At 40.3% G+C, this 14836-nt stretch overlaps 1 protein-coding gene across 3 annotated transcripts in view; it reads left to right on the forward strand.

The window, feature by feature from the left end:
• The first annotated feature begins 6616 nt into the window (after positions 1-6616).
• Positions 6617-14836, forward strand: part of FAM114A1 (family with sequence similarity 114 member A1) — a 36331-nt gene continuing 28111 nt past the window's right edge. For 2 of the 3 annotated variants that reach the window (XM_062642497.1, XM_062642499.1), the window contains exons 1-3: positions 7547-7651; positions 9143-9492; positions 10842-10929. In XM_062642497.1, the coding sequence (XP_062498481.1) occupies positions 9151-9492; positions 10842-10929 (430 nt within the window). In that variant the 5' untranslated portion in view covers positions 7547-7651; positions 9143-9150. Of the gene's footprint in view, positions 6738-7546; positions 7652-9142; positions 9493-10841; positions 10930-14836 lie in introns of those variants that run through there. The other variant, XM_062642498.1, reaches the window with a different exon arrangement.

Consider the following 14836-nt stretch of genomic DNA (forward strand, 5'->3'; position numbering starts at 1 on the left):
CTCTCACTATCACAACTTCACCCTGTGTGGCAAGGGCTAAATGCCACCACAAGTCAAAGTGAGCAGAAACTGTACCACATTTATGCCCAAGCCTATTTAGCTTGGGTGTAAATAGACACAAGGAACAAAGCTGTGGAAATCAGACTGGTAATATGGAGCGACCATGCAGAATACAGAACTTTCTTGCTTACTGGCTTATCGATACTGCTTCCTCTTTACCAAACAGTGACTACAAATGAGTATTAGAATCAAACTCAGTAAATGTTTCTGAAAGAAAACGAACTGAAGCCCTAAGTGAAAACACAGGTTTCACAGAGATTTTGAATCTTCCCCTCAACAGAATGCCTTCACCTCCCAGAGAGTGCCTTTCTTTCCCCTCATGCACCTTTCCCTGCTCTAACCTTCTGTAAATAATTTCAGTGCCAATGCTTTGTAACATTTCTAAAGCTAAAAGAGCCAAGTTCTAAGCAGGGCAAGCCACAGTGTGTTTCCTTTTTACTACACCCTACTTAAATATACATAAAAGCATTTACTTTCATTTAATTCTTCACATTTTCTAGGTTTTGGAGGGTATTTAACTCCTATGTTATCAGTCTTAGATTTACCATGCATGTAAAAATAGCATTCCTGCTAGTCATTGAGATGACTAGTCAAATGACAAGAATCTGCTCCAATATGGAGCAATTACTGCTTTTAACAGAATTACTGCTGTGATTCAATGTATTATGAAGACTTCTCACAACTGTGTAATACAGTTTGATCAGAAAGTACAGTATTTGAGGTCAGTACGGTTATCCTCAGATTCTCTATTGAAGGATATGAACTAGACTCAGAGATATTTTTTTAAATGGACTTGTGACTATAAAACCTGGACTGAAACATAAGATGGGATTTCAAGAGGATGAATCAAAATCTGCATATCTTTAAGCAGCTGAGATTAGTCATTAGTGCTTATTGTAACTAGGCAGACTGGGGCAGGGTTAGGACGTTCTATATTTATGCTATGGGAAATTTCACAAATCACTTCTTGTCTGGGCTTGAGCACCTCATGAATTTAGAATCTGAAAGTGGGGTGTCCCCATGTCCAATTTGTTAGGTGTACAAAGAGGACACCAAACACACACTGAAAATACTTGCATGCTACACAAAAAAATACCAGTCGTAGAATCTGGGCACAGAAAAACTTGCCCTGATCTAAGGAAGCTGACCTCAAATGTCTCTGGTGGGAAAGAGAGGCTTATCTAAACACAATTTAAGAAAAATGGCCTTGCTTCGATTTTCCCTAATGGAGGACACTTTGCTTTTCTGAATGTAGGATTTTGGGCTAGCCAGCCTCCCCCTTTGTTTAAGTCAGCGATTGTGAATACTGCCTTAAATCTCCTTTTAGATATTGCCATAAATCCATTAGACCGCTCTTCTGAAAGAGGAATTGGTAAGAACTTAAATGGGTAAATCTTAATTTAAAGTTTTCTTCCGGATTTCAGAAAACTTTTTGTATCCTCAGAACATTCTTCCCTCTTCCTCCCTTTACCTGTAAATTGTAGCTGTTGCCTGACACTTTCCATAGTGTTTATTCATGACTGCACTGGCTTTCAACTTTCCCTTGATATTGCAATGGATAAATTCTGAGTTGATAGTTCTGTTGACTCTACAATGATTTCTATTGGCTCTACAAAGAGACAGTTAATAGCTGTCACTTGTTGGACTAAGGCTACAACCTCGAGGACTACATCCTCTGTACCATTAACCATTCCACAAGCTTTCTTAGAATTATATTCTCCCTGATCTAACACAACCTATATTATGAAATCTTAACAGTACAACAAAAAACACTCCACTGAGTTCTTCTTTTGTCAAGAATGCATGAAACTAGGCTTGGAAATCACTTGCAAATGGTGCGGCAATATGGCAAAACCTTTCCACCCTTTTTCCAGATTTTCATTTGTAAAGATTATCCCCTGGTTTACCATCATAGCACTCAAAAGACATTTAGGCATGTACAGAGAACAAAAGATAATTAGCATCCTCTATCCTGTTCTTCTTACTACTAATGTGTATGTAATCGAACAAAATATGTAGCTTCAAAAGAAATCTGAGAAAGAAAACAAAAAATCTACCTTCCAATCATTGTTTCTTCTTAGAAGAAAATTACAGCAATATCCAGGGACTAGATAGAAGAAGGCTATGATTCTTCCAAATGTGTTTAATTTTCTTTCTCATTCTTATATCCTGGCATTCAATCAAATTATTTATGAGTACCTTCAACCTTTATTTAGATTATCCTATGAAATAACAAAATTAGCAACTGTTACAACACATGACCCCTGACTTGGGGTCTAACACTGGAGAAATCATCCTTTATAGTGATACCCCTTTTAATTCAGAAGTATTGCCAAGTCTCCAAACTTGACAAAAAGCAAGAGCAGTATCAAAATATAGGCAAAGCAAGATCATAACAAGAAGCTGTCCTATTGTATAAAGAGCAAGAAAATATATCAAAATTTAGGTTTTAAAAGCTTTTCCAGTATAAACTCAAATTAAACTGACTAAACTTCCACTTAAGAACTGTACAGAATATATTGAGGGTCCAATATTAAGGTATTCACAAGTTATTGGTATAATACAAACCCCAAATGCTAAAAATATGTCTTCCACATGAATGAAACATATCATCGAGTTAGACCCATTCCTGAACTGTAAAAAATCTATTTCCATTAAATTACCCTGACTCCCTTAACTGTGGATACAGTGCTAATACAAAGAGCTGCTATTTGGCCAGCTTCTTTGGATAAATTTACTGAACATAAGCAACTTTACTCTCACTTCTTACCCACATATTTGAAAGTATATCATACATTGCCTAATAACTCTGTATGGAAAACATGGCTCATTTACAAATAAGATGCAGAATATAAATCAGTCTTAGCTAACTAGCAACTGATTATAATCAGCAAAATGAAGAGCTTCTCACCAGAAATCCCAGATTTCAAAAAAGCTGAAAATGCACTCGGGAAAAGACAAAACTAAAACTTCCTGTAACTATATCCTACTGTGTGACAATACCTAGAAACGCCCAAACTTTTTATATAAATATTTGCGCCATCTACTGACAGCTGATGAAATAGCACTTGCTTTCCTCCAGATGTATTTTCCACATATAACATTACTGTAATTTCCCTGTTATTTAATTATTATTGAATGATGTGTTTTCGTGCTTTGCAATAGAATAAGCAGAGTAAAAAAGAAAAATAATCTTTTTACCAACTTTCTGTCTTCATTGAATTCATATGAAAGTAAGTACTTCTTTTGAGCAAGTTTTACACTGGAATTGATACATTTTCCTCTCTGAAATTAATAATGATCTAAGTCTATATGCATTATTCTGATTATTTTTTCCCATTTAGCTATACCAAGTTAGTTGTCAAGTAGTTATCAAGGCTGGTTTATAAAAGTACTGTTTATCTTACTTTAATTTCCATTTAATTGCAAAGGAAAAATACTATCACTGTCCTGCTCCAGCAGTGTTATGATTGGGTAAAATAATGGACACAGAAACAATGGGTGGGGTCCTCTTTTTCTTTTTTTTCATTAAAACAGAGCAGCAACTTCAGAACTGAATGCCCAAACACCTGAGTTAGTGTCCTGGCAAAGACATAAACCAGTATCTCTCTGTTTCTGTATAATATCAGTCAGAAATTCCATCTTAGCTGAAATCTAAATAGAGAACTGCCACACTACAACCTACCTTTCTGGGTTTGCATACCATAACCTGTTCATTGTTTAAGATTTGAATGTCTAAGGAAGCAACAGAAATAGTCTTAAAATTACTTTTTCACTTTAAAGCTTATTCTGTATATCATATTTCATTTCTCAGATTCAAGGGAAAAGAGGTTATCCAAAAATCAGAAGGGAAAGATGGGATGCGTAGTAAGCAACAGAATATAGAATCATAGAATAGAATCACAGAATAGTTAGGCTTGGAAAGGACCTTAAGATCATCTAGTTCCAAACCCCCTGCCATGGGCAGGGACACCTCACACTAAACCATGTCACCCAAGGCTTCATCCAACCCGGTCTTGAACACCACCAGGGATGGAGCATTCACAACTTCCCTGGGCAACCCATTCCAGTGCCTCACCACCCTGACAGGAAAGAACTTCTTCCTTATATCCAATCTAAACTTCCCCTGTTTAAGTCTGAACCCATTACCCCTTGTCCTGTCACTACAGTCCCTAACGAAGAGTCTGTCCCCAGCATCCTTACAGGCCCTCTTCAGATACTGGAAGGCTGCTATGTGGTCTCCACACAGCCTTCTCTTCTCCAGGCTGAGCAGCCCCAACTTTCTCAGCCTGTTTTCATACGGGAGGTGCTCCAGGACAACTGATACGGACAACTGACACTCTCTGCTGTTAATGCCAATGAGCCTTTTAGTGGTACTCCATGATTCTATGATTCTTTCTCCATTTCTGTCTACAGAGAAGTGTATTCACAGCTGGTTTCCAAATGACACCTTAGAATGTTGGTATATACAAACCTCACCATTGTCTGCTCTTAGCTATAAAGATTTTGCTATCTATCCCTAAGATGAGATAAAATCCAAAGATAAAAGCTTTCTTCCTCCCAACATTGATTCCTGTTTTGGAATGCAACAGTTTAACTGCCTGAATATAACCTACCTATACTCTAATGAACACAGAACCAGGCATACATTTGCTTAACATTCAGTAACCGCAGTAAATTAGAGACTCTTATTCAAGAGGATCTCTTCAATTAAGTGGCAGTACGAGCTGGTCACTGGCATAAAGTTCTCCAGGTCTGCCTACATGCTATAGAGAAACATATGTTAAAAAGCAAAATAAGCATATTACCATTAATTGCACTTAGATTTTAGCAGTGCAATCACTGGAAGAAAATTTAATACATTCCTCACATGTTTATGCATACTTAATTTTGTTAAAAGTAGCCAAATATAGTTGTTTCCTTTATCTATTTATTTAAAGGCAAGTATCTTTTCTGAAACCCATTAGGCTGATGATGACACAGTAAATAACAAACTTCAGGGAAATCTGAGATGTGTCAAAGCGTTCAATCCCTATTGCTCATTTATTTCAAAACCACTTGCAATACTATCGTAGTGAGCAAATACAAGCAAAATTAGTTACTGAAAAGTGAAAGAAAATTAGAAAACAAAAGTGCTAAATTCAAGAAAGCAATTTAGAGACTTAGGAAACAAATACATCCTTCTGCCCCAACAGACTACATATTTACACACTTAACAATGTTAATTTCACTATGCAGAAATAACTTTAGATTACAATAGTGATTAATACGGTCTTGCACGTCTAAAACATGCATGGCCTTGAACAGAATCTGCAAAACTGGCAGTATATGACCTAACTTACAGTAAAAATTACTGTTCATCATGGGTAAAAACAATCTCCAGCTATTGAGCTTTATCTATCGTGATTCCTACTCAGACACTAACTACCCTTACTCTTCCAGAAGCTCCACTAAAAAGCAGAGGGAAATCCTCAGGGCCACTCTAGATTTCATTTTCAGTAAACACATCTAAACATTAATAAATTAACCTAGAACCACCAGCATTCCCAGATACTTAAATTCTTATTGAAACACTTTCCAAATAAACTTATTACTTAGTGATACAAACACCATACTACCACATACCTTCATGGGAAACTTCAGAGAGTTGCCTGGTAAGTGTGTAAGTCACGTAGCATGATTCGTATTTGTGAAGCTCGCTTCTGACAACTGGGTCTTTATTTTGTGCCCTCCTATTTCAGCTCTCCTCAAGGATTCACAACATGTATTATTTTGCTTCCTGCAGGAACAGTATTTCTTCAGCCAAGGAAGACGAGTGACAGAAAGGATGCTATGATGAATGGTGGAACTGCCTTTGTCACAAAGGGCATGCTTTGCCTTGACATGAAGCAGCAAAAGGAGTAACGGGTATGGGTAATTCGAGGCAAGAAGCACAGGTTGTTGGGCAAGAGCCTGCAATCCTTGTTTAACCACGTCTTTCTCGCATGGCTGTGGGCACTCAGTGCTAACACTAACTTACTGGCAACATGCGTACACACCTCCCGCTTTCTTTCAGCCGCAATTCCTGTGAGCACAGATATAACGAAGGTGCAAAGTGGCATTTTAAAAGCTAAACCTCAGTTGTTTAACTCAACCCCGCGCTTCAGTAGGTGGTTAACTGCCGCTCGCTTCGAGGAAGTACTAAACTTTCTAGCACAGAAAACGCCAGCTCCGTGACTCATTAATACTTAAAACGCCTCAGTGCGAACGTTACCACACCAGCGCCCATCCCTTTTCGCTTCTCAGAGGACTCAGCCCTGCTTCCCCCGCGCCCGCCGCTGTTGGCCGGCGCTTCCGGCGGGTCCCCACCGCGGGCCCGTGACCCCCAGCAGCGTGACGCCCGTGTCCCACAGGGAGCCGGGGGGGGGGGCAATAAGGGCGGCCGGTCAGTGCTGCCACCCCGGCCAGCAGCCCGGAGCCTGGTAGGCGGCCGGGCAGCGGCAGGATACAACCCCGTCGCAACAGGCGGCCGTCTCGGGCAGAGAAACAAGCCGAAGTAGACAGCCCGCCCTCTCCACTCCTCCCCGCGGCACAGCCGGCTGCCCGGCCTGCTCTGCCTCCTCCCCCCGCTGCTGCCGACGTGGCGGGGCGGGGAAGGGAAAGGAGCCCGGGGTGCGCCGGCCGGGCACTGCTGAGCGGTAAGGAGCACGGCGGTTTCTTCTTTTCCTGCCGCTTTTGAAACTGGCTGCGGGCTCCTCACTAGTAACTGCCCCAGAGGGGATCTCGAAAGGAGAAGTTAAACAATAGGAAAGGGGAAGCCGTGGCCGCTGCGGGTTGAGGGAGCGGCTGCTCCTGCTCTGCCCTAGGCGCGGTGGGAGGGCGACCTAGGGGCATCGCCTCAGCGGCGCTCCCGCAGCGTCCCACAGGAGGAGAAGTGTCGGCGGGTGTCGAGCGGCAGGGGAGCGCGGAGCTAACAGCCAGGGAAAGGTGTTCCTCACGGAGGCGTTGAGTCGCGCCTCTCGGTGCCCGTTGGGTCCGGGTCTTGTTCCGAGGCGGAATTGAGCTCCTCGGGCGGCGGGTCGGCAGGTGCCACCGAGGCCATGAGGGGCCGCCGGTCCCGCTGCAAGGCGGCTGCGGGCGGGGTGCTCGCCTGGAGCTCGCTCCGGAGCTGGCCTCGGCATCTCCCTCATGAGCTATCTGTAGAGTCATTCCCCTTGGTAAGGAGTTGTCCGGGTTGGTTTAGATCAGAATAGCCTCACGGATGACAGCTTGAGTGGCGCCTTACTCCCGGGCCAGGCACGGCGCGTGTTTCCTGACAGATGCGGGAGTTTGCTGTTGCGCGCTTTGCTCCCATAAGGAAGGTTTAGCAGACAGCTGCAGGACCCTTGGCCTGAGTGGCTCCCCAAAGATGACTCAGTCCTGCACGGTATATGTGATCTTTTAAAAATTGTACTAGTGCTGGGTATTGTTTTATTCCGATCCAATCCCCGTCAAAATTATGATGCACGTGTGTACTGATCCTACAAGTTTCGGAAAAGGATCCTCTTATCTGACGGTGGAATTTGTTTTACAAACACAAAACCTTTCTTTAGGTGATGTTGCCCATCACACAGTGAGTACTGTTAAAACAATGGTCATATTTACCCACGCTAAAGCATTTTATGGTATTTGCTATATTTGTAATGGAAAACTGCAAATACTTGTGGCAGATGCAAAGGTTCTAACTTGTAAATTGGTGTTTTCTAAAGGTAATTAAGTTACAGTGTAAGCTAAAGTAATATGGGTGGTACTAAGTGCCTATTTGTTTTTTTATGTTTGTTGTTCACTAATCCTAAATGCTATTCTTGGACCTGTTCAAACAGATGATCTACATCAGCTAGACAAACGGGCTGCTAAAGCCACAGATGTACATGATTCTATAGACTTTAATAAAATACAGCTAAGGGCAGATTTCTCTTAAATCCCAGTCATACGTTGCTTTTTACCTTTCTTTTTTCCTGTTCCTCAGTTTCTCTTAGACCTCAGGCCTTCCTAAAAGTACAAAGCTTTGAACCATATTTAATCTGGGAGTCAATGAAAAGACAACACCTACAGAGAGTGTTGTGTGAGTTTATTCCATGCTGTGCAACTCAGCATATAGTCAAGAGCTAGCAGTAACAACTCTTTGTCAAGGGCTGTCCTCACAGTGGCAGGCATGCTGTTGATGCCAACAAGTAAGTGTTAGTAATCACTGTAGAGTAACCCTTTTGGATTCTATCAGTGCCACTCCTTAATCAGCTGCTCAATGGCCATTTTTTTCCCTTTCCTGAATCCTCAGGCTGCTGCCTGCACAGTGGTGGAAAATACTTAGAAAAAATAAGTTACATTGGAAGATAAGGAGTAAATAAGAGAAAACTGATTTGTAACGTACCAGAAAAAAAAATAAAAATCAATAACTGTACCTCGTGCAAGCTTACCTTGGATTCAAAACTGAAGTTTAATCACACAGATGGAATTTTAGGAGCAGGTGAGAAGCATTGCACTCCCCAAACAGTAAGCCTTTGAGACAAGCGATGGAGAAACAGTGTAAGCAGCAAATGCTTCCTATCTGCAAAATGGCTGCAGGGACCACGGCCTGTCATGTTCTCAAATTATGCCCTTTCTCGAACACATAAGTATCACCACTGTGTTTGTCATCCTCCTCTCCATCAGTCAGTAGGCTATAGGAGCATGTTTATGTGGAAATGATGACAAGGAGAGCAAGAGGTTCTTGGCTATTGCAGTTCAGATTATCCTGTTCACCAGTGGCCTTTCACAGGTAATAGGTAACATCTAACAGAGAACATAGGAATTAACCATGTGGAAGCTCTTACCTTTGACTCCTCCAGATAAATGAGCATCCTTTCTCCTTCACCAAAGTGTATTTTGGAGAACAGTGATACTGCTCTTCATATTTGAGTGAGATCCTGCAAGATGAATAGTGCTGTATGTGCCACAGGGTTTTTTCAGCAATAGCTTGTAACAGTGGTTTTTTTTTTCAGCAATAGCTTGTAAATGCTGCATATTTTATAGTCATTCAAATGTTTGTGGAGCCTAAAAGATGTAATTTATTTTCTGTATTCAGAATTGAAAATGTCTGAAGACATATGTGATGGCATCCCAGCTGAAGAAAAACCTGAAGTAATGGAAATGCCCAGCAAGGAGGTGTTGCCTCATGAGTCAGTACCACACCTTGTGGAAGCTGAGATCTTGCATGAGTCTTCACAAGGTGAACGTGGACAGGCTGCTCAGAGTGCCAGTAATAGACAGGAAGGAGAAATATTTATTAACGAAAACCCTTTGACTGAAAAATTAAATGAAAGTCTGCCTTCCAATGAAGAGGCAACTGAAGACGTGCCAGCTGAGTGCAGTGATACCGTGAGCCTTGATGCAGAACCTGAATCTGAAGAAACACTGAATGAACAAAGCAGTCCAGTAAGTAATGCCTTTTTCTTCCATGAAAGCACTCCCCTCCCAGCTTTGTAAGGACAGAATGTTGTACAGTGCACATACTGTTTTTCGCAAAAGCCTAAGGAGTTACATACAAAAAACCTGCATGGAAACTACGAATAGTTGAATTTCTCTTTGCCAGAATGATATTAATTTCGTCTTTCTTGCTTGTTTGCAATAAAACTATACCAAGAATATAACTGATTTTGTATAAAAATAATACTACCATGATTTTGTTATGTGGTTTTCTGTACAAATCTACTTCATTCAGTTCAGAGAAAGAACCTAGAAGAGGACAGAATTTAAGCTGCATGTGAAGCACTGAATCTTGTGTGTGCTAATTTTCAAGTCACTGACTTTACGAAAACCGTGTATGATTTACAAGGCTTGGTGATATGGCCAGTGGTTTTTGATTTGTTCTAGGCCAGTAGGTTTTGATCTGTGGTCCACAGATCTTCAGGAGCCCTATGAGTAACTGCTTAATAATAAATAAAAGAAATAAAAATAAAAGAAATAAAAGAAATCCCCCCCCCAAATTCTAATAATGAAATAAAAGAAAACAAACAAAAAACAAAACCAAGGCTTTTTTACGGTCTATACAGCATCCAAATCCAATGCCTGTGACATAGCTGAAGATATTCTCGTCTCCACTGAAAAATTTTCAGGAATCCACAAACTGGACAACTTTTAGCCCTTCCACCAATGATCCCCCTTTCATAGGGGGAGATCACTGGTGGATGCTGTATGCTGCACCATGCAGAGCTACCTTGGCATACTTCAGCTTTTGGTTTTGAATTGGTTGTGTAGGGATGATACGTTACTGGAGACTTTTTTGAGACAACAGTTTCTTAATATGATTTAAATATGGAATACTGGTAACCACTTAATGCCACACATTAATGTAAAACACGAGCAGGAACTCAGTTGTTGGGAGTTCCAGGTGCACATCTACTGTCTTACCCCTCTGAGGAGACTCAGGCAGAGAAGCCTTTAACTCTAGCTTCTGGTAGAACTCAAGGAAGGAGATGGGTTCCTGCTTCTCCCTAATACTAGCTCTAATAAACTTATATGGCTTTATAGAATCAGGTACCTGACGAAATATTAAGATGTCTGTAAAGACATCTCTGGTGTTTTAGGTGCTTTTAAGAACAGGTGATGTGAGCTAAGCTTCCCATTCTGCTTTCTTGTGCACAGAAGCTTGAACTCCACATAATACCCAATCTATCATCACTTATTAGATGCTGGACTTTGTTACCTGACAGGTTATTTGTGTTTTCTCCTGTCTTTGGGAAACATGAGCTTTAGACAGTGGAGTAATATTTCTGTTCTTATAGGCCACAGACTCTTCATCTAAAGCAAGTAGATGGGGAGCTTGGGGTACCTGGGGAAAGTCTCTCCTGTCATCAGCTTCTGCCACAGTGGGTAAGTGTTCAATCAGTAAAGTTCATGGAAATAAATTATAATCTTAATATGTTGTTAGACACATTACTGTTGTATTTTCAAGATTCATAGACAGTTTTGTCCTGATATGCTTGGCAAGCATCATTTCATTTTTTATTTTTTATTTTTTTTCAGTGGGAAGGAGGACCTTCCTAAACTGTCAACAGCATAAATATTTCTTGGTGTCAGATTATGGAAAAATTACTAGGGTTGTTTGTAAAGTTAGTGGATGACCTCACTGTAGCTTCTTCACAGAAAGGACGCATAATTTGATACAGTTACTATCAGCCAAAGGCTTATAGTTTTTGAAGCAAAGCACTCCAACTCAGACTCAAGCATGTAGCTGTTAGTGGTTTATACACCATGACTTCTACCTCTACAATATGAATTTGCCTCTCATAAATCATTCCAGCTTTCAGTGACACCCAGTGAAACTGTTAAGCCATCATACCAGACTTCAGAGAACAGAACAATGTGCTGAAACATGGACCCTATACTCCCTCTCCCTATACTGTCATTTCCAATAGTATGTCTGTTTAGTATGTCCTTGCAAAGACTTTTGGTAGAACTTGATCATTACACATTGAAACTCACAGACAAAAAGTGAAGCATGCAAATACCTAGTTACCAGTGGGAAATCATTCCTTACAAAAAAGCTACTAAGCTGTTAACTAACCAGTTTTCATAAAGGATCCACAAAACACTTTTAAAAGATGAAGCTAGTAATTAAAATGAATTGCTAATTACTAAAAGTGACAGATTCAACAGAGATACTGTTTCTATAATCCCATATAAGGGTAAATAATTCTCCTTCCTATTCTCTTCTGTTCCATGGGCAATAAATTATTCCTCTGTCTTTCTGGGATAAGGAGGGAGCTTCCCCTCTCTTCTGTTTTTTTTCAGTAATGCTCACACTCAAGAGTTCCTAGCTACCTTTTCTTTCAGACAATCCAACAGATGAATGTATCTAAACGCAGAATGAGCTTCTAAGATGTCTTTAAATTGGCATAAGTGATGGTTACTGCTGAAAGGAGCAGGCCTGTCTTGCCCCAGCAATGTATTTCTTCCTTCTCGTATGCGAACAGTAGTGTTCATGTAGTGATGTGGGGAGCTGGTTTATGAGACTGATTTTTGAAAAGTACAGATGAAGTAAGAGCTGGATCTTCAGCTGGATCAGTTGTAAATTCCCTAATCTGGTTTACCATTTGGTGACCCAAATGCTACTGAATGGGGAATGATAGGAACACGGAGAGCATGCCGATGGGGACAAGGACAACTTAGCTAGCTGTGGAACTGCATGAGTGTTCTCAACTTGTATTTAACCTTAAAGCTAGCACTTCTCTTTCAAATGTGAAGAAGGGTCCTTGTGTTGAAAATTTTACCCACCTTTTTTCTAGCACTATCAGTAGGTCTAATAAAAGGTACTGCTTTCACAGACATCCACGAGCCTTGCCTCTCTTGCATCCTCAGACTATCTAATAACAGCATTCTGAAAAGAATCTGGCTTAGCGTAAATAACTAAAGAAGAAAATTTATATGCATAAAAGTAATTTTACTGTTGAGCAGTTGGAGTTGTAATGCTGATGAATTATTCAGTTTATTTTTATAGTTGCAGCAGTGGTTTTCTCAGAACAGAGCTTTTTCAGGTCATTCAGTTTCTGCCTGTGAGATAGCCATATTTATATTCTGTTTAGCTTTTGCAATAAATAGTATTTCATCAAATGGCCATTCTAATATTGTTTGTGAGTAATAAGATTATTTGTTACGAAACAGTAACTACGCTTGCAGGCTTGCAGCAGCAATCTGCGTTACAGTCTTCTGTTGCTTTGAAGTCTCGGCCTCACTGAGCAATAAGTTTAATGTCACATAGTGCATACATTTTCTGTGGACAGTATGGCCATAGATATTTTTTTGCCCAAATGACCTGAGCTTGCCTGAAAACAATAAATGGTGTTGGAAGAGCTTTGGGAGACTAATATTAACATACCATCTGACTGTATTTGCATCATAACCATCTTCACAGAGTGCAAATATGTGAAAAAGTTTGTTGTCTAGGCAGCCTGACTTGATAAGGTTGTGCAATGGTGACTATTTTGAATATATATATTGTTTATATATATTTAGAATTATTCAGTGAGCGCAGTTGGAACAGGTCAGGTTGCCTTGGCAAAGCAGCATCTGAAACATGCAGAAAAGGAGAAAGAAAATTTAAAAATTGTTTTGATTTTACATGAGAATGGTTGCACTGTGTCACACTGAAGACCCCATGTGTTATCTAGCTTCTGGCAGTGGCCAAGAGCAACTGGGAAACAGCCTAAACTCAGATGTATGTGAAGCAGCACTTACTCAGTTTTCTGTTTCCATTTCCTGGAATCTACAACCTAGACTTTCTGACCCTGGGATCAGGGTAGGGTTGAGTTCAGATATTACTATCTAATAATTTTGGATCTATGTTTTCTCTGTCAGTTTATTAAATGAAATAGACTTTGAATTAAGCAGAAATCAAATGTGCGTTATTCCCTGTTCCGAGGTAACTTGAGAGACCACATAGATAATCTCAGATTTGTTGCAGAAAATCAATGCAGCAGGTAATAGTTTATATTCCTGATATAGAGGGCTTATTTCCTCGTTGCTTGTTATGGAAATTCATGCTTGATCCTGTGAAGTATCTGTCTGTCACTGTCATAGACAGGATGTGGAATGGCATATACCATGTATCTGCTTCAGTATGATAATTCCTAGTGAGAGATAGAGAGAGGGGAAAAAAAAAGCTATTTTGAATTTCTGTAAGTTTTCTTATTATTATTAATTAAATATTTATTTGTCCCATTCAAGTTATTCTATTTAATATCTGAGCAGTTCAAACAACACTTCATCTCCTATTCTTCTTCAGAAAATAAGTTTGCTGCAATCCAGTCCATTTTAATGTTGCTTAAAATGTTGTCAGTGTAATAAATGACATAAATAAAGCTGCTTTCTTGGAATTAGGCTTATCAGCAACACCTTCAGTATGTGATTTTTCTGTTGCTCTGTTATTATCTTTGTACAACCGAGCTGCTTGCCTGGTTAAGTATGACAAATACTTACTGTTCCTCATATTTTTCTTCAAAATTGTACTCTTGTCAAAATAGCAGAAACAGTTTGAGGTAGACTAGGTAACATCTTAAAGGCCTAAGCAAATACATTCAGCTTCTAATAAATAGTATCATAGAACAGCCTAGGTTGGAAGGGACCTTGAAAGATCATTGACAAGTGGTAACAGGTTAAAACTTAAACAAGGGAAGTTTAGATATAAGGAGGAAGTTCTTTACTGTAAGGGTGGTGAGGCACTGGCATGGGTTGCCCAGGGAAGTTGTGAGTGCTCCATCCCTGGCAGTGTTCAAGGCCAGGTTGGACAGAGCCTTGGGTGACGTGGTTTAGTGTGAGGTGTCCCTGCCCATGGCAGGGGGCTGGAACTAAATGGTCTTAAGGTCCTTTCTAACTCTGACCATTCTGATTCTATGATCATCTAGTCCAGGCTTTTGTGGGAAAGGGTGCCTAGATGAGATTATCTAGCATCTTGTCCAATCACATCTTGAAAACATCCAGCAGTGGCAAATCTACCATGTTTCTGGGGAGGTTGTTCCAGTGATCATTCTTACTGTAAAAAATTTCTTTCTTACATTCCTTTCTGTTTAAGACTGGCCTGAAATGGTTGTTTCAAGGATTTTGGTTTCATAGAATCATCACGGAATGGTTTGGGTTGGAAACAACCTTAAGCTCATGTAGTTACAGCCCCCCTGCTATGGGCAGGGACACCTCTCACTAGACCAGGTTGCTTTAATGGAAGGTGTCATTATGTCATTTATTATTCTTCAAAGCCTGATTTACTGTTCCCAAACAGATTAGC

The sequence above is a fragment of the Pezoporus occidentalis genome, unplaced genomic scaffold, assembly GCF_034315485.1.
Source record: "Pezoporus occidentalis ecotype Australia unplaced genomic scaffold, CSIRO_AGI_Poc_V1 ctg71, whole genome shotgun sequence".
NCBI lineage: Eukaryota > Metazoa > Chordata > Aves > Psittaciformes > Psittacidae > Pezoporus > Pezoporus occidentalis.